The following is a 20492-nucleotide window of genomic DNA, read 5'->3' on the forward strand; positions in this document are numbered from 1 at the left end:
CACCCTACCCTCAAAGACTTCAAAAGCAAAAGCAGGAGATTCAATTCAAGAAGTTCCTAGATGTACTCAAGCAACTTCATATCAACATCCCGTTGGTTGAAGCATTTGAGCAAATGCCGAACTATGTCAAATTCATGAAGGATATCCTGTGTAAAAAACCAAAGACTTGGAGAATTTGAAATGGTAGCTCTGACAAAGGAATGCAGTGCATATCTTCAAGACAAACTACCCTCAAAGTTGAAAGATCTTGGATGTTTTACCATTCCTTGCAACATTGGAGCAACATATTGTGGTAAGGCATTATGTGACTTAGGTACGAGTATTAACTTGATGCTTATGTCAATATTTAGGAAGGTGGGGATAGGTGAAGTTAGACCATCTACGGTTACACTTCAATTAGAAGATCAATCCTTAGCACATCCAGAAGGAAAAATTGAGAATGTATTGGTACGTGTAGATAAATTTATCTTCCTTGCTGATTTTGTTATTCTAGACTTTGAAACAGATAAAGAAGAGAAAATTATCTTAGGAAGACCGTTCTTAGCAACTGAAAAGGCCCTTAATGATGTGCAGAAGGGCGAGCTTACTATGCGTGTTCAGGATGATCAGGAAACATTTAACTTTTTTAAGTATATGCGATTTCCTGACACAATTGATGATTATTCTGTAGTATCCGATTTAGAGGATTTAGTAGTGGAGAAGGAGCTCAACTATGTTGAGGATCCGTTGGAACAAATTTTGACATCAGATCCTTCGAATGATGAAGAGGAGGATGAATACTTAGCGTTATTAGAAGCTAATCAAAAGGGATTTAATCCACAATCCCATTTTGAATCTTTGGAATTAGAGAAAAAGGATTATGCCCAACCAAAAGTGTCAACCAAGGAGTCACCTAAATTAGAACTCAAGGTACTACCTTTACATTTAAAATATGTTTATTTAGGTAACACTTCTACTTTGCCCGTGATTATTTCAGTAGAATTAACTATTGAGCAATAAGAGAAACTCATCTTAGTGTTGAAACAATTCAAGAAGGCTATCGGATGAACCATAGTTGATATTCGCAGAATTAGTCCATCGTATGCATGCACAAGATTATCTTGGAAGATGGCGAAAAAGGGACGATTGATGGACAACGAAGACCGAACCCCATCATGAAGGATGTAGTCAAGAAAGAATCATCAAGTGGTTAGATGCAGGTATATACCCCATCTTAGATAGTTCATGGGTAAGTCTGGTTTAGTGCATGCCAAAGAAAGAAGGTATCACGGTCATTAAAAATGAGAATAATGAGTTGATACCACTAGAATGATTACGGGATAGAGAATTTGCATCGATTACCGGAAACTGAATAAGGCGACTAGGAAAGATCACTTTCCTTTGCCGTTTTTGGACCAGATGCTGGATAGACTCGTAGGGCGAGACTATTACTATTTTTTCAACGGATACTTGGGGTATAATCAGATTACAGTAGTATCGAAAGATCAGCAAAAGACAACATTCACCTACTCGTACGGTACACTTGCATTAAGACACATGAAATTTGGTTTATGTAATGCACCTACTACATTTTTCAAAGATGTATGATGTCTATTTTTATTGACATGGTTGAGAAGTATTTGGAAGTTTTTATGGATGATTTTTCAGTATTTGGAGATACATATGATGATTGCCTAGCCAATCTAGCCAAGGTACTAAGGCGATACGAAAAAACAAACCTAGGACTTAACTGGGAAAAGTGTCATTTCATGGTATGAGAAGGGATTGTTTTAGGGCATCGGATAACAAGACATGGAATAGAAGTTGATAAAGCAAAGGTAGATGTTATTGAAAAACTCCTACCTCCAACATCTGTAAAGGCTGTTAGGAGCTTTTTGGGTCACACTGGTTTCTATCGAAGATTTATCAAAGACTTCTCCAAAATTGCTAAACCCTTATGCAAATTATTGGAGAATGACAAGACGCTCAAATTTGATGAGGAATGCTTAAAGGCTTTCAAATATTTGAAGAGTCGGTTAGTTATGGCACCCATAATCGTCACACCAGACTAGGATTTGCCATTCGAATTGATGTGTGATGCAAGTGGCTTCGCGATAGGAGCTATCATCGGCCAGCGAAGGAACAAAGTTTTTCATCCAATCTACTGTGCGAGTCAGACTCTGACAGGAGCTTAATTGAATTATACAGTAACAGAGAAAGAGTTACTTGTTATTGTTGACAAGTTTCGATATTATCTTGTAGGTACTAAGGTGACTATCTATATAGACCACTCGGCGATTCAGTATTTTCTTGCCAAGAAAGATGCTGAGCCAAGACTGATCTGATGGGTACTTCTACTTCAAGAATTCGATCTAGAAATTCAAGATCGAAAGAGATTAGAAAATCAAGTAGCAGATCACTTGTCCAGATTGAAACCGCAAGAAGGGAATTCTCCACTTATACCCATCGAGAAATATTTCCAGATGAACACATACTGAAGGTAAATCATGTCCATAATACCCTTTGGTTTGCTAATATTGCTAACTTTTTAACTTGTGGTTTGATGCCGATTGATAAGACATATCATCAAAGGAAAAAGTTTCTTCACGATGTGAAGTACTACTTCTGGAAAGAACCATACTTGTTTAAAAAGTGCGCAGATCAAATGATCAGGAGATGTATGGCAGAAGATAAAGTACATAAGATTTTATACCATTGTCACTCAGCTCCGAGTGGGGGACACTTCGAAGGTATACGTATTGCAGTCAAGGTATTACAAGCCGGATTTTTTTGGCCAACATTATTCAAATATGCATATGCTTACGTAAAGAGTTGTGATCGATGTCAAAGGGTTGGAAATGTCACCAACAGAAATGAAATGCCTCGAACAAATATCATTGAGGTAGAATTGTTTGATGTTTGGGGTATTGGCTTCCTCGGTCCTTTCCCTCTATCTTTTGGTTACAAGTACATCTTGGTATCTGTAGACTACGTGTCTAACTGGATTAAAGCTGAAGCCTATCTGACAAATGATACTAAGGTTGTGATGAAATTTTTGCAGAAACATGTGTTTACAAGGTTTGGAAACCCAAAAGGCATCATCAGTGATGAAGGGTCCTATTTTGTAAACAAGTGGTTGAAATGGTTATTAGATAAACATGGATTAAAACACAAGGTCGCTATAGCTTACCATCCGCAAACGAATGGGCAATCTAAACTGGCAAACAAGGAGATCAAAGGCATAGTTGAAAAGGTAGTTTGCTCGAACCGACGAGATTGGTCCAAAAGACTAGATGATGCTTTATGGGCTTACAGGACAGCATACAAGACACCTTTAGGGATGTCACCCTACAGGTTGGTCTTTGGGAAAACTTGTTAACTACCCTTGGAGTTAGAGCACAAAGCTTACTAGGCCCTTCGACTCAACTTGGATCTTAAGCTTGCTAAAGAGAAACAAATGCTCTAACTCAGTGAGCTAGAGGAATTTCGAATGTTCTCATACGAAAATGCCAAATTACTCAAGGAGAGACTTAAAAAATGGCATGACAAGCACATTTGAGTTCAAGAATATGAAGTAGGTCAGCAAGTCTTGTCATTTAATTCCAGATTAAAGTTCTTTCCAGGTAAACTAAAATTATGTTGGTCCGGTCCATTTACGATTCATCACGTCTATCCATACGGAGTTGTTGAACTTCAAGGTAAAGGAGATAATTTTCAAGTTAATGCTCAGCGTCTGAAACATTACTAGGGAGATAAGATTGAACAGAATCAAATCTCGTTCATTTTATCGGATGTTTAAATTTTCTTATTTTCCTTTTTAATAAATGATTTAGGGTATACTTTCAGGATTAGTATGTTTAAATAAATTATATTTAGGAGATTGGAACCTAAGCGGAACCGCTTGTGACCCCTCTAATCTTTCTTGGGAATTGATTTTAGCATAATTTTTCGAGAAATTATTCCCTAAATGACAAAATAAATTTTTATCTTTTCAAATAAAAGGGTCAATTTTGATCCAAGTTTTAAATTGGTAGCTCAATTTCAAAATTTCATTAAGTCTAGGGACTTAATTAAACTATTTTTAAAATTTGATTGCTCTTTTTGTAAATATTAAAAACTAGATGCCTCTTTTCCGTAAATATTTTCAAAAGGCTTTTAGAATAAATGTTTTCAGTTAAATAAAAAAAGATAATAATTACTAATATATAATTATATCTATTATAATATATACTAATTATTATCAACTTTATATAGAGTTAGGATTAGTTCTAATTTAATCATATTTTATTTGATAAGGTTTATCTTAATAAATTAATAGAAAATAATAATTTAAAATTCATTATATTAATTATTAATTGTTATTTACTTTGAGTAGAATTAGAACTTAAAATTTGTAATTATTAAATTTTTCTAAGAATTCTACTTTAACTCTTATTTCCCTCACTATAAATACCACCAATCTTCTCCATCTTTCTTCATTCAAACTTCTATCCCACCAAACTACCAAGTGCCGAAACCTCCTAGAAATTCCCTATCCATAGCATCACCCAGCTGATCGGTCAGCAGCATGCCGCATGCCCACCTCATGCATGCCTGCTCTATCGCGCGTTGCATTGCACCTGGTCCTGCTCAGCACCTAGCTGCTCCTTTGCACGCCTGCTGCTCCAGCCCAGCTGCCCATGCCTTGTCCCGCACCAGCGCCCAGCTTCTGGCGTGTCCACACCAGGCTTGCTCAACGATCCGTACAACGCTTGATAAACAGTAATTTATACATATTTTTACCCCATGCTTGGCATATTTATGAATGATTTCTTCATGGCTTTAGTGAATTCGATGCTCCTAATCCTTTAATTTCATGTTTTTATACTTAAGAGAGATAGGATAGAAAAAAGAGCGAGAAACGAGCCAAAAACGAACAAATTGGGCTTAAAACAGTGTTTCACACGACCTAAGCACTTCTCACGGGTGATCCACACGCCCGTGTTGACAGATGGTTAGACCACACACCTGTGTGTCATGGCCGTGTCGACTAAGAACCAACTCAGTATTGCACATGACCTGAGCACCTTCACACTGGCGTGGTACACGGCCGTGTCTCTGCCGAGCCCAAGCCTAGTTCTATTCGAAAAATGGCACTTTTGAAGGTTTTGAAGCATTCTAAAGCCTATATAAACACCCTAGAAGAGGATTAAAGGGGACAAACAGAGTTGGAGGCAGAAAATACTCAAGAACAACCATCGGAATCGCCTTGGAGCTAAGATTTACATCAAGACTGAAGATTTCTATCCAATTTCCTAGAAGTTCTCTGGTTTTCTTTATGTTTTGTTGTTTTCCAAATTTTGAGATGTTTTCCGTTATTATTATGAGCTAAACTCTCTAAATACCTAAAGGAGATAAACCCTACGACGAATCTTATTACTATTTGAATTATATGATAAAGACTTATTCTTATTCTTAATTGTGAGTTCTAAATTCTTGTTTTAATATTCCAGGGTATTAATTCAGGTTTTGATGTGCTTATTCAATGGAGCAAAAGTCCCTATTTAAGAGTAGATCATCCATAATTAAACGGAGTTGAATGCAATCCTAGAGATAGGATGACATAAATCTATCGGATTAGAGTCAAATCTAATAAAGGAATCCATAGATCGAGTTAATGCGACAATAGGGGTTTTAATTAGAAAGAGATTTCAATTAATCAACCTAAAGTCAATTGTTCTCAGTCTCGAGAGAGATATTAACATAAATAAGGGATTTCTACAGATTAAGTTAAGTGAATAAATTGTCTAATTCAGAAGTAATAAGTGAAGTCTAGGTGGATTCTTCCTTGAGTATTGTTTTCTCCATCGGTTTTCCCTAAAGTATTTTCCAAACTTCATCTTTGTTGTAATCTTAGTTAATTAGATAAACGGTTTTAGTTTAAAAACACAATTTAATTTTTAGGCTAGATAATAAAAAATAGTAATTACTAGTACTTTTAGTCCTATAGATACGATATTTCCGGTCTCACCATAACTATACTAATGTTCGATAGGTTCGCTTGCCTTAAGTCGAATTTTTAGTTAGTTTCACGACCATCAAGTTTTTGGCGCCTTTGCCGGGGACTAAAATATTAGGAACACTTAATTTTTATTACTTTAGCCATTTATTTTATTTAAATTTAATTTTATTTTAATTTTTTTATATCACTAAATTTTCTTTTATTTACTTCTAGTAGGTTTTTACAGTTTATGACAAGAAGAAACCCGTCAGGACTTCTACTTTTTGATAGTGAGATCGAAAGCACAGCTCGTAGAAACCGAAGAGAAATAAGGCAAACCCTATGATACATAGAGGAAGGACAAGAGGATGATATTCAAACCACAACCGAGGAGATGGCTGATAATCAAAATAATCAGTTACCCCTTGTGGCTATTGCAGACCCAGTAAATCAGAATCATACTCTTCGTACTATGTATGATTATACTAAACCTACTCTAACAGGAGCTGAATCGAGTATAGTTAGATCTACTATTGCTGCAAATAATTTTGAACTGAAACCTAACACGATTCAAATGATACAACAATTTGTTCAGTTTGATGGTTTGCAGGATGAGGATCCAAACACTCATTTGGCGAATTTTCTGGAGTTCTGCGACACTTTTAAGATCAATGGCGTTTCTGACGATGCCATTCGCCTTCGATTGTTTCCATTCTCATTGAGAAATAAAGCTAAACAGTGGTTAAACTCGTTACCACGATGGTCAATCACTACTTGGGAACAAATGACCGAAAAATTTTTACTAAAATATTTTCCGCTGGCTAAAACAGCTAAATTAAGGAATGATATCTTTTCTTTTGTGCAGATGGATTTAGAAACTCTGTATGATGCATGGGAGAGGTACAAGGACTTATTGAAAAGGTACCCTCACCATGGGTTACCTCTATGGCTGCAAGTTCAGACGTTTTACAATGGTATGAACCCCTCTACAAGGCAACTTATCGACGCAGCTACCGGTGGAATATTAAACAACAAAACACCTAAAGAGGCTTATGAATTTATTGAAGAAATGTCACTAAATAACTATCAGTGGCAAGTCATGAGAACGAAGACGACGAAAGCTGTTGGTATTTTCAACCTCGACGCGGTTACTATGCTATTTAACCATGTGGAACTTTTAAATAAAAAGATTGACGGTTTGTATAGTTCTACTCAGGTACACCCAGTGATGAGGTGTGATTCAAGTGGAGGAGGAGTACACACAGATTATCCAACCTTCAACCCTAGCACCGAGGAGGAATAAGTTCAATATATGGGTAATAATAATTCTAGACCTCAAAATAACCCATACAGTAACACTTATAATGCAGGTTGAAGGAACCATCCCAATTTCTCATGGGGTGGTCAAGGAAATCAAAGGCCACAATATCCCCCAAGTTTTCAACAACCACCTTACCAATAGGAAAAAAATTCAAACATTGAGGAGATGCTAACAAAATTCATTTCGGTATCAGAAACTCATTTTTAGAATACTGAGACAGCTCTTAAAAATCAACAAGCGTCGATTTAAGGACTTGAAACTCAAATAGGACATCTTGCTAAGTTAATTTCCAAATGATCACAAGGTAGCTTGCCGAGTAATACTGAAACTAACCCAAGGGAACAGCTTAATGCAATTACTGTTAGAGATGAAAAAGGGTTAGCTAAACCTGAACTAGAACCGAGGCAAGGAATTGTGGTAAGTAAAGGTAAGGATGAGGTGGACCACAGTGAGCAAAAATCGGTAAGTAAAGAATATAAATGTTGTGTGCTATACCCCAGTGTGACAAGAAAAGACCACTCGGACGAACAATTTGGTAAATTCCTTAAATAATTAAAGAAATTACATATTAACTTACTGTTTATTGAAGCTCTTTCGCAGATGCCAAACGTAGTTAAATTTTTAAAGGAGCTTTTACCAAATAAGCGGAAGTTGGATAAAGCGTCGCATGTGGAGTTGAATGCAGTTTGCTCAGCTATTTTACAGAATAAGCTACCCAACAAGTTGAAAGATCCAGGGAGTTTTACGATTCCTTGATTAATTGGTAGTTTAAATGTTAACAATGCTTTGGCTGATTTAGGGGCAAGTATTAATGTCATGCCCTATAAAATATTTCAACAACTAGGTCTTCGGAAACCCAAAAAAACTAGGATGAGCATTCAATTGGCAGATAAAACAATCAGATTTCCTAGGGGTATTATTGAAGACGTGCTTGTTAAAATCGATAAATTTATATTCCCAATTGACTTTGTTATTCTAGACATGGAAGAAGATAGTGACGTGCCTTTAATATTAGGAAGGCCCTTTTTAGCAACTGCTAGAACTATCATAGATGTTGGCACAGGTGAATTGATACTTCATGTAGGTGATGACACGATTAAACTTCAAGCTCGTGATTCTGCTAAACTATCTAGTAATCGAGACGATTCTTTCAGTTCTATTAACCTGAATAATGTTGCACTTAAACCTCTTTTGCAGAAATCCTCTAGGAAGAACGTGATGGAGCTCCAGTCTAATCTATGCAACAAAAATAGAGCTACTCACGAAGAACGAAGACTTCAGATCGACGAACTAGACGAATGGCAAACACATGTCAAGAAGAAATCAAATGATGAATCAAAGCGACACCTCGATAAGCGTAGGGATGAAACAGCGAATTTTAAAGTTGTGGATAAAGTATTGTTAGATGAAAAGGACCCCCGGATTGCTACCGTAGAGCTTAATACAAACGGAGCGACTCCTTTCACAGTACTGAATGTTTTCCCATACTGTACAATTGAGGTAAATGATTATCAATTTGGCACTTTCAAGGTGAATATTACTCGTCTTAAACTTTTTGAGGATAATAGAATTGATAGCAGAAGTGAGGAGTTTCAACTCTCAATCCACCGTAATCATGCGAATGAGAGGTAAGTCAAGCTTAAACTCTAAATAAGCACTTCTCGAGAGGCAACCCTAGCACTAACACCACTAACTTGTTTATTTTAGCTATTTTTAGTATTTTTGTGTAGGTACAGTGACCCACATGGCCTGGAACACGGGTGTGTCCTTGGTCGTGTGGAAACAGGGCTACCAATTCCCCCAGTATCAAGCCACATGGCCATGAAGTCGATTCACACGGCCGTACGACACGACCGTGTGAAGCACACGTTCTGGACACACGGCCGTGTCCTAGGCCGCGTGAAAACTGAAGCTAAAAATTTCAATTTTTAATTAAGTCAGGGAGCCACACAGGCAAGGCACACAACCGTGTGTTCAGACACACGGGCATGTTAAGTACCACACGGGCGTGGGAGAAGCGAAGAACCTAGCATACAGGCGTAAGACGTGACAGTGTGCACTACACGGCTTGGACACACGGGCGTGTCCTCAGGCCGTCTGATGATTACTCATTCAATTTTTGAGATAAACACGGGCTGGACGCGCGCCATACGGGCATGTGACACGGCCGTGTGGCCTAATACTGGCTTCACACGACCGTATGCCTTTTTAAACCCCCAACCCCTAATCTTTGTCTTTTGTCTTCTTCCCCAACTCTCCCCACCCTAAGCCGCCGCAATGCCTTAGCCCCCTCCTCCGGCCACCACCCACAGCCGTCCGACCCTCCTTCTCCCTTACACCTCCCTTTCCATTCTTTCTTTTTCTTATTCTTTCTTTCCTTCTTCTTTCCCTTTCTTACTCCATCATCTTTTCTCCCTATTTATCTCTTAACCATCGCGCGCCGCACGGCCTAGTCCCAACACCCGTGCCGCCCCCAACGCCGACCGTGTCCTACACCTGCTCTCCATTATCGGCCCGAGCAACTTCGTCCACCATCGGCAGCACCACTGTGGTTCCCTCTTTTCCCTTTTACCTCCATTTTAAGCCTATTTTATGATTTATTTAACTATTTATTTATTTATTACCTATTATTTTCTTTTCTTTTATCTTTATCTCATTAAGTTAGAAGACTCTAATTAAGTACAACTAATTTGGTTAGCATTTTTATTTTAATATATTTCGTATGACATATCTTATTATTTTAGGTTCTTGCTATTAAGTTAATATTTCTTGCAATATGGTTTTATTATATACATTCTCATGCATCAATTACTTTCTGTTTTGAATCTTTTACAAGGCATTATCATTAATAGTCCTCTTGAAATTCTAGATTCTTTATGAGCTCATTGTTATCTTAATTTCGTCAATTACCTTCTTGCAGACTTATCATGACAAACACACGAGGTAAAAAGACTGTAGCCCCCGCTTCGAAAAGGCATAAGGGTCCTGGCGCAATCTCATTGAGCATTTAGATCGAAGCTTGTCACCCACTACTCCGATTCTCCTCCAGCCCACAGGATGACCTATTTTAGCTTCTACGAGTACGACCATTGGGAGTGGGTCGATGTGTTGACTAGGCCGCTTTGGAATAGGTCCAACTTGCTCACCTTGTTTGATTCCATCTCGATACTGCACCATGGGATTGGTTCTTTGCAATCATCAAGCCCACATATTCAGAGCTGACATTGGAGTTCTGCACTACTTTCTACTTGCAAGACGTGATGAACACACATGACGAGGCCGGTACTATCGTTTTCAGACTTGGTGGACTTGTCAGGCATATGAGTGTACCCGAATTTGGATCTGCTTTGGGCCTCTACACGGAGGAGTTCATGTCTACCGAGAACTTCCTCCAGCTTCATCGACACATTCATATTCCCTTTTATGCTTCGGGCTGATCTCACACGTGGCCAAATTATATATGACGCGAATCGCTCGAAGGCGACTTCTCTCCCTCCAGCACTATGCTACATTCATGCCATCTTGGCCCACACTTTGACTAGAAGGAAAGAGAGCACCGGAGTGGTTAGCACCACAGACGCGTACTTCCTATAGAGCATGGTGACTGGCCATGTATTTGACTTGGCATATTTTATCGCCCTCGCCTTTCTCTACCAGACAGATCGCCATAGGAGGGGCCCCATCTGTCTTGGCCCTTACGTAACTCACCTCACTCGACATTTGGGCCTCTTCGACACTCCAGAGATGTCATCGACACTCATACTAGTCGGCCAGATGTCTACTCAGGGAATTTCCAGCATGATCCATATGAGGATGTAGAACGACGCCGTGGATTCAACCTCCCTCAATACCGACTCATTCAGTCTGATAACCAAGATGAGCCAGAGGACATTACTGATGATGTCTCTCCCCCTCACGAGGACCCACCACAGCCACCACCATCGAGTCATCAACATACTCCCTCCACTGCGAGCTTTCAAGAAGTGTCATTCGAGGAATTTACTGATTTTCATCAGTACTGTGCTTAGAGGTTCGACGGTCTTGATGCGAGGTTCGACAGTATCGATGAGACTTTGCGGCAAATTCGCGAGCACCTCCATATCGCTCCTCCAGTGCAACAGTCTTACGACACCGATGATGGGACCTTTGAGTCCATCTATTTTATCTTTTTTTTATTTTTTTATTTTTTTTATTTATTTTCATTTTATCTTTCTTTTATTTTTCTTGAAGACTTATGTTTTTAGATTTTGAACTATGTTTATCTTAATGGTTATTATCGAGTAAGCCTTAATTCTCTTCCACAGTGGTGTTTATTTTCTTATTAGTAACTCAGAATCATGTCTTTCATTGGTCATATCTTCAAATCCAGCCTTCGCTATTCCAAGAATTTCATTCAAAAATTCAGGGCAGTTTCGCTTTTCTCCCTTTCTTTTGATATTATGCTTATATTAATATTATATATCTTTTTACATTGAGGACAATATACATCTTAAGTATGGGGAGGTTATTTATGTGATTATCAGAAATCCCTGAATTTTTATATTAGAGTGAATTCTGATTGATTTATGATTTCTATTATGTTTTTGGAGTAAATCATAGGTAACTGTGCATTGATTGTTTAAACTTTAAGACATTAGAGAATTGAGTATGATAAGCTGAAACTTTTGAGAAATAAAATTGCTAGGTTGTTCCCCTGAATTGAGGTATTATCTTGAAGTTTTGAGTTTACAAGGATTGACATCAAATACCCATAATTTTCGTGAGATTTTGAGCCTTTTAGAGCATATATCTTTCTTGCTCACTGATTTTATTGGTTATGAGTGTGTCAACATTGATTTGTTATTTTAAAATTTGCATAGATTATACATGTCGAGACCACACCCTTGATTTGCTATACTAAAATGATAAAGGCACTTAGGATTTAACCCATTTACCCCATAAAAAGCCTACTCTCATAATTAACCCTTAGTGAATCCCTTTGAGCTTAACAAACTATTTTTTTTTAAATAGACCCTAAATTTCAACCCCTATATCATACTTTTTGATTCGTTAAGAATTTTTCCTAGTTTATTGAGTCATTTTTTGTCGAGATTTGATTTTGTTAATTGCCTAACTATTGTCTTTCTTCTGAATCTTATAATTTTCTCTTACACAATTATTTTTATTTTTTTTAAAAACATACGTATTGGTAATAATTCTTTGTTTTTGAGCTTAAGTATTTAATTCCATATTCTGAAATGAAGCTCATGTTTATTCAAGTGATCTTAGTTATTTTTCCAATTAGGTAATTTATCAAGTTAATCTCGATTCTAACTGTTTCTTTTTCAGCCTTTATCCACACCTTAACCCAAAGCCCCGTTACAACCTTTCAAAGACCTTTTGATTTGTGTATCATCTCATTGATTAGTTAAAGAAAATAATTAAATGGGTGGTCCAAATATTACTATTTATTGTCCATTTCTATCGTTTTACAACTGGTTTATTGTGCATCATCTATTATCTTGTTAAGTAATTTATCTCGTATCTCATTAATGGAGTATTTGAGTATTTATACATATTATTATAGTTCACGATATGACTCCACTGTTTTATCTTGATTTCGTCGTTCCTAGTACTGACAATCAATGTAGACTTTAGGCCTGCTGGACATGTGTCTCGCTCTAGATCACCAGCGGTGCATACGGTTCTTTCTGTTCCTAGTACTGACATTTCGTGCGGGCTTCAGGCATGCTAGACACGTGTCTCACTTTAGGTCACTTGCGGAGCACGCGGTCTTTTCTATTCCTAGTACTAACATCCACTTGTGGATCACAGATAGGTGACTCGGATCCTATCTAGACCTCGAGTTGGTGATCACCGATGTATAATTTATCTCTATAAACTATAGCTTGGGTTGGAAATGTAACTATGGCAAATTAAATATTTGATATAACAGATAAAATAGAAAATTAAATGGACAGAAGTGTTTTATGGAACTCTTGTTCTCGAAAATGCTAATCATCATATGATGAATTCTCTATACAAGTACTTCTATTTTCAAAAGAAACAAACGAGAACATTATCCGAATTTCTTATGAGGAAATAATTAATCTTTAGTGAAGAGGGGTTGGAACTGTCTGACAGCAAAACATGAGTGAATTTGAAGAATAAACTGTACTTATTGGCTAAGCCAAAAATTCTGAAAATCTTATGGTAAGAAGATATGTGAGTCTAGTTTCAGGTAAAATTAGCGGAACTTAATTTGGAGTCCTGTAGCTCAAGAAATAAATAATTTAGTAACTATGACTCGAGAAGACAACTTGACTAGAATATGAGCAAATAGTGGAATTATGTGTAATTATTCTATAAACTCTAGTAACATCCTGTAACCCCGTTCTGACAAAGAATGTGGGTTAGGGGTATTACAAAACAACGTAAATTTTTTAATTTTGAAAATAAACTTATCAAGTGTATTCATCGATTGAAGTTATGATTGGTAGGAAGCTTACAATGAATGAATTTTATTTAGTTGATGTGTTATAGTAGGTTCGGTAAGAATTAAGTTTAAACTATTGAACTTACTAGGCTTCATTAAGCTTACTTGTGTTGTTTAATGTCCTTGTAGATTCTCGTAAGGTTAGAAGTCGGATCAACACATCAAATCACACTATCCACCTACTTTGGTAGTTTTTATACGTTCAATACGATTTATATGGCATGTATAGGGTTTGTGTGGATTTAATTAAAGTTTGTCTTGTGTAAATATTAATAATTATAGTTTTTCTTATATATATGTTGGATTGGGAATGAGACATATTGATGTTGTTGGCGTGAATGATATATGTGTTTGTGTATATTTCAATTATGGTGAACTTAGGTAGAATTGTTAAATGGATTAAATAGGTAAGTTTGGGTATTTTGGTATATGTGATGATACGCTATGCTTAAAACATGATTTTGGTTTGCTATGATTGCTTTGTTGTGATTCATTGATGTGTTAAAATGTTGTATTTAGGTTGATACCAAAATGGGTGAGAAATGTGACCTTAAAATGACCTATTTTTGTCCTCACGAGTGTGTGTCTCAGCCGTGTGCGACACACGACCTAGCCCATGGGCATGTGGTTTGGCCGTGTGTCCCCTGCATATATTAAATTGCAAAGCAGAATACCCAGGATTTTTCACACGGCCTAGCATATGGGTGCGTGGCTTGGCCGTGTGACCCTTGCACCTTAATTTTACAAGTCAGTGTGCTCACACGGCCTAGCACACGGGCGTGTGGCTTGGCTGTGTGACCCAAGTCAGTAAGCACCCTGATTTGGACATGGCCTAAGACATAGGCGTGTCTCTTGACTGTGTGAGCCACACGGCCTAGCCACACGAGCATATGTCCCCTGCTCATTTGAAAAAAAATTTGAAATTTTCTGAAAAATTCTCTGAGTTCCCGGTTTAGTTCCGATTTATTTCTAATGCATATTTTAGGTCTCGAGGGCTCATACAAGGGACAGTATGAGTGATTATGATTAGTTTCTGATATGTATGTTAAATGATAAGACATGATCGTATTTGATCTAAAAAGTCCAATAATGCTTCGTAACCCTGTTTTGGCAATGGATAAGGGTTAGGGGTGTTACATCGGTGATCACCAACCCGAGTTTTAGATAAGACCCGGGTCACCTATTTGTGATCCGGATAGATCCCACCAGATGATTGAATGTAAGGCGAACCGCGTGAGAACAACAAGGGGAGTTCACAGATCCAGCTCGCAAAGCGAGCTCGTACGAACCAAGAGAAGGCCACGGTCTCAGTTCTCATGCATTCAAGGAGCTCACAGAAGGGAGACTGCGTGCTCCGCAGGCGATCCAAAGTGAAACACGTATCTAGCAGGCCTAAGCCTACATAGGATGTCATAACTTTGTGCATGGTAGTTGATATTTTATTTCTACCTTCAAAAAGGCATATAAATTAGTTTCTTGATTGAGTCTAGTGCCATATCGAATATAAATGTAGTTAAAAATTAGCAACTCATAAGTTATATGATTTTTTTTAATTTATAACTCACAACTATATCAACAATTCTATAAAAAAGCATCCATTACAAGTATTGAATTAAACTAAGAACTCCTTTGGATAGGCAGTATATTTACTTGCAGTTAATGTAAAAACAAGTGACAGTGAGATTAGACACTTCAGTAATACTATAACGTGAGACAAAAATAAAAATTAAACGCACCGCACTAAAAATAAATACAAATGATCCTAACTCAACAAATAACTTACTCATACCTCAAAATTCCCCAAACTTCCTATTTTACAGATAAGTTAATGTCTCATTAGCATAAGTTATGTGATATTAATTGTTCTTAAAAATAAGAAGATTTTTCTTTTTAAAAAGAAATTAATACAATTTTGTGATTGTGTAATAATCGAAGTCAAATATTTGACTTACGAGACTTTTTTGTTTTTTTGGTAATTAAAATGATTCAATTGCATCAACTAAACCAATATTAGTTGAATGGTTATTCAACAACATTCTATCTTGGTGATGTCCATCATAATCGCAAGAGGTTGTTACCTTAGGTAATAAGATTATCAGAATGTAATGTTATTTAGCATATTATTGAATATGTCATATTATCTTGTTTGGTTCATTTAGTTAGAATGTAAGGTATTGTCTAAATATATTTACCTTACTTTATTTGGTTCATTTAGCTAAAATGTAAAGTTTGCTATTTAACATATGAAATGGAAAATTATCTAAAAACCCATGTTATTAAATTGTCTTTATTATAGGATTTACTTTTTGTAAAAAATGTATAAATAAAGAAGTTGAAACAATTTTAGACATCATTATCATACTAATTAATCATGGGTGCTTAATAATTTTTTTTTGAAAAGGTAAATTTATTAATTCATTTAATGAATAGGACCATACAATTCGGGGAAAAGAAAAAAGACAATAAACACTCGTCATCAGCGATGAAAGAGAAACTCTATCAATACAATAAAGGCTTCAACCACATCATTAATAGAACATTACAACCATGGACAGTCGACTTTACCACAACTTAAGCATGACATATTTAGAGTGATTGCAAGGGAAATCAATCCTGAATGGTCCAAAGCGACGGACAAAATCAGTAAAAGAACTGAGCGTCCTAAAAAGTTTGTACAAGACAAGACAAAAACTTTTAAAAGTAAAATTTATTAAACAATGGGAAAAAAAAACATACAAACTGTTATACAAAACACACTAGCGAACAAAATATATAAATATACATAAACAATTTTATATATATAAAAAAATAAAATATAAATAGAATAATTTATATTTAAATTATCAAATTTGACCGCTTCTACCGTACTTGGAGAAATGTTAGTTAAATGTCTCCTACAACCCAAACAAGTTTAGACTTGAACCCCCCTGTCCAAGAGGTAAGGTTCCAAGCTTAATCATTCATTAATCTTTTAAGAGGGCTCTCATATATATACACATCTCACACTTGGTATTTAACCAATGTGGGATCTAAGCTTTAACTTACTTTGAGCATCAATTTCTTATTCATCACTCTACCATTTTGAGCATATGATATACCGTTGTAAAGGTTTCATGGAGTAGAATATGAAACCATAATTTTATGATTCAACTCTCCACCTTTACCTATTGAGAATATGCCTCAAAGTTCCCATAATATGCAATTTTTTCAACACAAACTTAAGACAATATGAGTCTAAATTAATTCGTGAAATTATTTATTATTTTGACATACTCTCTTGAAAAGCTACCATTTAAGATCTATGGTCAACCCATTTTTCAAGATACCCATCGTTATCTGTCTACCACAACTTGTGAAGATAACGAAGATACTTATAAAATAAATATGCAAACTAAAAAGAAAGAAAGCACTTGAAATGAATGAGAAGAAGAAAAAATGTTGGTGGAAAGAAAAAAATATTAGCAATAACTAATTCGAAAGTTGATACCATCACTAAACAAAATAAGAAAGAAATTAAAGTTAAATGGCTTGGAGGAAAAAAGAGAGAAGTTTTCTGGCCATTATGCTTATTAAACAAATTATGTTTGATGCAATCGGTGCTAATTTTTAATAAGTATCCATCTTTTAAACCCTGATATTATTATAATATTCAATGGCACAAAATCTATTTATTAACTTTTTTATATATATAAAATTGATTATAAATAATAATTATTGAATTAAGAAAATTTTATTGTATATAAATAATAATAATATAAATAATATTTTTTATTAGTATTATAATAAATTCAGCTTCAAATTTTACATATTTTATCAATTTAATTTTGATTTAATAAATTTGGCCCAAGATATTACGCTTTTTGTCAATGTTTACACAGAATATATAAACATTAAGGAATAAATTTGTTATTATACCAATCAAATTATATAAAATTTATGGAAAATATTAACGCTATGATTAATTATCTTGAGTTGCTAATTTTCAAAATTAACGGCAATTAAATAGATCTAATTTTTTTAGAAGGATTAATTTGCTTAATATTGAAATTGAGAGGGGTTGAAGATGCATGTTTTTACCAAGATACCTTATTTTCATTAAAAAAACTAGATTATGATAAGGTTAAAATATGCCATAAGTCTCTTTACTCTTTAGAATTTAGTTTTTATACTTTTATTTTCAGAAATTTTGTCATTCTACTTTTCAGATTCCAAAATTCATGTATAATTGTTAATACTACTAGATTCTTTTCATTAAATCTAAGTTCATTATAATGTCATTTTTTAGTTATATGATTACCAAATGAATTTTTTTTATTTTGAAATGCCACACCAACAAATTTAACAGTATTAATAGTTAGACTTGAATTTTAAAATCTGAAAAGTAGGGGGACTAAATTTTTAAAAATAAAAGTATAAAGAGTAGATTTCAAATTTTTTAAAAATACAGGGATTTATGATATATTTTAACTTTTTTAAATTATAAGCAAAAGTGATTTAGTTTTTTTTTCTTCTAAAAAACCCGTATAATCTCATAAATGTATTATTTTAAATTTACACTTTCTCAAATATTGGTGTCTGATTGACTTCGTTTGTAGTAAATAAAAAAACTTGTTTTTCATTTCCAATTTGCAGACTTTTCAACTGGAGTTTACCGCAAAAGATTTCGCTGTTTAGTTAAATTTAAAGATCTGGGTCAATCATTTTTCCCTTGAATTTCGGTATTTAACGAGATCCATTCATATCCACTTCGAAAACTAAGAGTTTCCAAAAATCTACCTCCAATTTCACCACCACCAACAAAAAAAATAAAAATAAAAAATGGCGGAAACCGATAGTTCAGAGTTTCGTATACTCATGTTTCCGTGGTTTGCACTTGGTCACATAACTCCATATCTTCATCTAGCTAACAAGTTAGCTCAAAAGGGTTATCGAATCACTTTCGCAACACCCCAAAAGGCTATCAACCAATTACAGCATTTGAATCTATTCCCAGATTTCATATCGTTCCATGTCATTACCGTCCCCTCCGTTAACGGTCTCCCTCCCGGTGCCGAGACTGCTTCCGATGTCCCCGTTTTCTTGAGTCATTTCCTCGCCATAGCCTTGGACCTCACCAGGGACCAACTCGAGAGCCTCGTCACGTCGATTAAACCCAAGTTTATTATTTACGATGCTGCTTATTGGATTCCCGAGGTAGCCAAACCATTGGGGATCAAAACAATTAATTTCAACGTCGTTTCCGCCGCATCGATCGCTATTGTTTTGGTTCCGGCACGGAATGTGCCGACGGACAGGCCTATAACTATGGAAGAGTTGGCTACGCCGCCACCTGGTTACCCTTCAACTTCCATAGTGTTGCGTGGGACTGAACTAGAAACCCTGTTGTTTGTGACCAATCCTTTCGGGGCAGAGATGACGTTTTACGAGAGAATCACTTTGTCAATGAAGAACTGTGATGTTATATCCATAAGGACTTGTTACGAAGTTGAAGGGAAGCTGTGTGATTATATCAGCAGCCAGTACCAGAAACAAGTTCTTTTAACAGGTCCAGTTTTACCCGAAGATTCCAAGTCTTCATTGGATGAACGATGGGGTAACTGGTTAGCTGGGTTTGAACCAGGTTCCGTGGTGTTTTGTGCTTTCGGGAGCCAATTAACTCTTGAGATGGCCCAGTTTCGTGAACTTGTATTAGCGTTCGAGCTAACAGGGCTGCCGTTTTTCATCGCCCTGAAGCCACCATTGGGAGCCGAAACGGTGGAAGAAGCACTTCCTGAAGGGTTCAAAGAGAGGGTTAAAGGGAGAGGAGTAGTTTATGGTGGATGGGTGCAGCAACCGTTGGTGTTAGCTCACCCATCAGTGGGGTGTTTCGTTAGCCATTGTGGGTTCGGTTCCATGTGGGAGTCTTTGCTTAGTGATTGCCAAATCGTGTTGGTTCCACACCTGGCTGACCAAATCTTGAACACCAGGCTATTGGCCGATGAGATGAAGGTTGCAGTGGAGGTGAAGAAAGAAGAGAACGGTTGGATTTCAAAGGAGAATTTGAGTGAAGCTATCAAATCAGTGATGGATAAAGAGAGTGAAGTGAGTAAATTGGTGATGGAGAATCATAAGAAATGGAGAGAAGTAATAAACCCTAACTTGATGAATGGTTACATGGACAAGTTTCTGCAAGGTATGCGTGAACTTGTCAGTTGAAAGCATCGTAAGAAAGAGGATACCCCCCCCCAAATGTCATATGGCTTGAAAAAGCTTGGAATTAGTTGAGCATTCAAATGCCATGGATATACCTTTCTCGAAGCTTACTCATCTTGTGTTTTAGTTCATTATCAGCTATATTTATTTTCATGTAAGTTTAACTTAGATCTTTTTAGTTGCAGCTATTTGATGTAAGTTTAAAAATCAGTTCATCAATAAATGTCATTTTTATTTAATTAATTCTATTATTCTCACAACTATTTATTATACAAATATATTTTAAATTAAAAGATCGATAATCAAAATACTTTTTAAACATGAAATTAAAACACTCTTTACTTAGAATCATGTCACATTACTTTTATAAACAACTTTTATGCCCACTTTTTGCCACATTGCTATCCACCATGCAAATTTTGATAAATTAGAAAAAATAAATTATCTGCAAAAGTTTTTTACTTTAAATCATCCTTTGCTTGTAAAAAGTCCAAGCACCGAGCTTCCCATAGTGTATGGAATTATTATAAAACAACATATTTTCA

The 20492-nt window shown here is 36.0% G+C and overlaps 1 protein-coding gene and 1 non-coding gene across 2 annotated transcripts; one reads left to right on the forward strand and one right to left on the reverse strand.

Annotated features, from left to right (window-relative positions):
- Nucleotides 1–6791: 6791 nt before the first annotated feature.
- Nucleotides 6792–6898, reverse strand: LOC121207788 (small nucleolar RNA R71). Its single transcript, XR_005902918.1, has one exon. It is a non-coding gene; the product is annotated as a small nucleolar RNA R71 (small nucleolar RNA).
- An 11369-nt stretch (nucleotides 6899–18267) lies between these two features.
- On the forward strand, nucleotides 18268–20186 carry LOC107917944 (UDP-glycosyltransferase 79B6). Its single transcript, XM_016847382.2, has one exon. The coding sequence runs from the start codon at nucleotides 18574–18576 to the stop codon at nucleotides 19948–19950; it is 1377 nt and encodes a 458-aa protein (XP_016702871.1). The 5' UTR covers nucleotides 18268–18573; the 3' UTR covers nucleotides 19951–20186.
- The last annotated feature ends 306 nt before the right edge of the window (nucleotides 20187–20492 follow it).

This window comes from Gossypium hirsutum, chromosome A01, assembly GCF_007990345.1.
Source record: "Gossypium hirsutum isolate 1008001.06 chromosome A01, Gossypium_hirsutum_v2.1, whole genome shotgun sequence".
NCBI classification, from domain to species: Eukaryota; Viridiplantae; Streptophyta; class Magnoliopsida; order Malvales; family Malvaceae; genus Gossypium; species Gossypium hirsutum.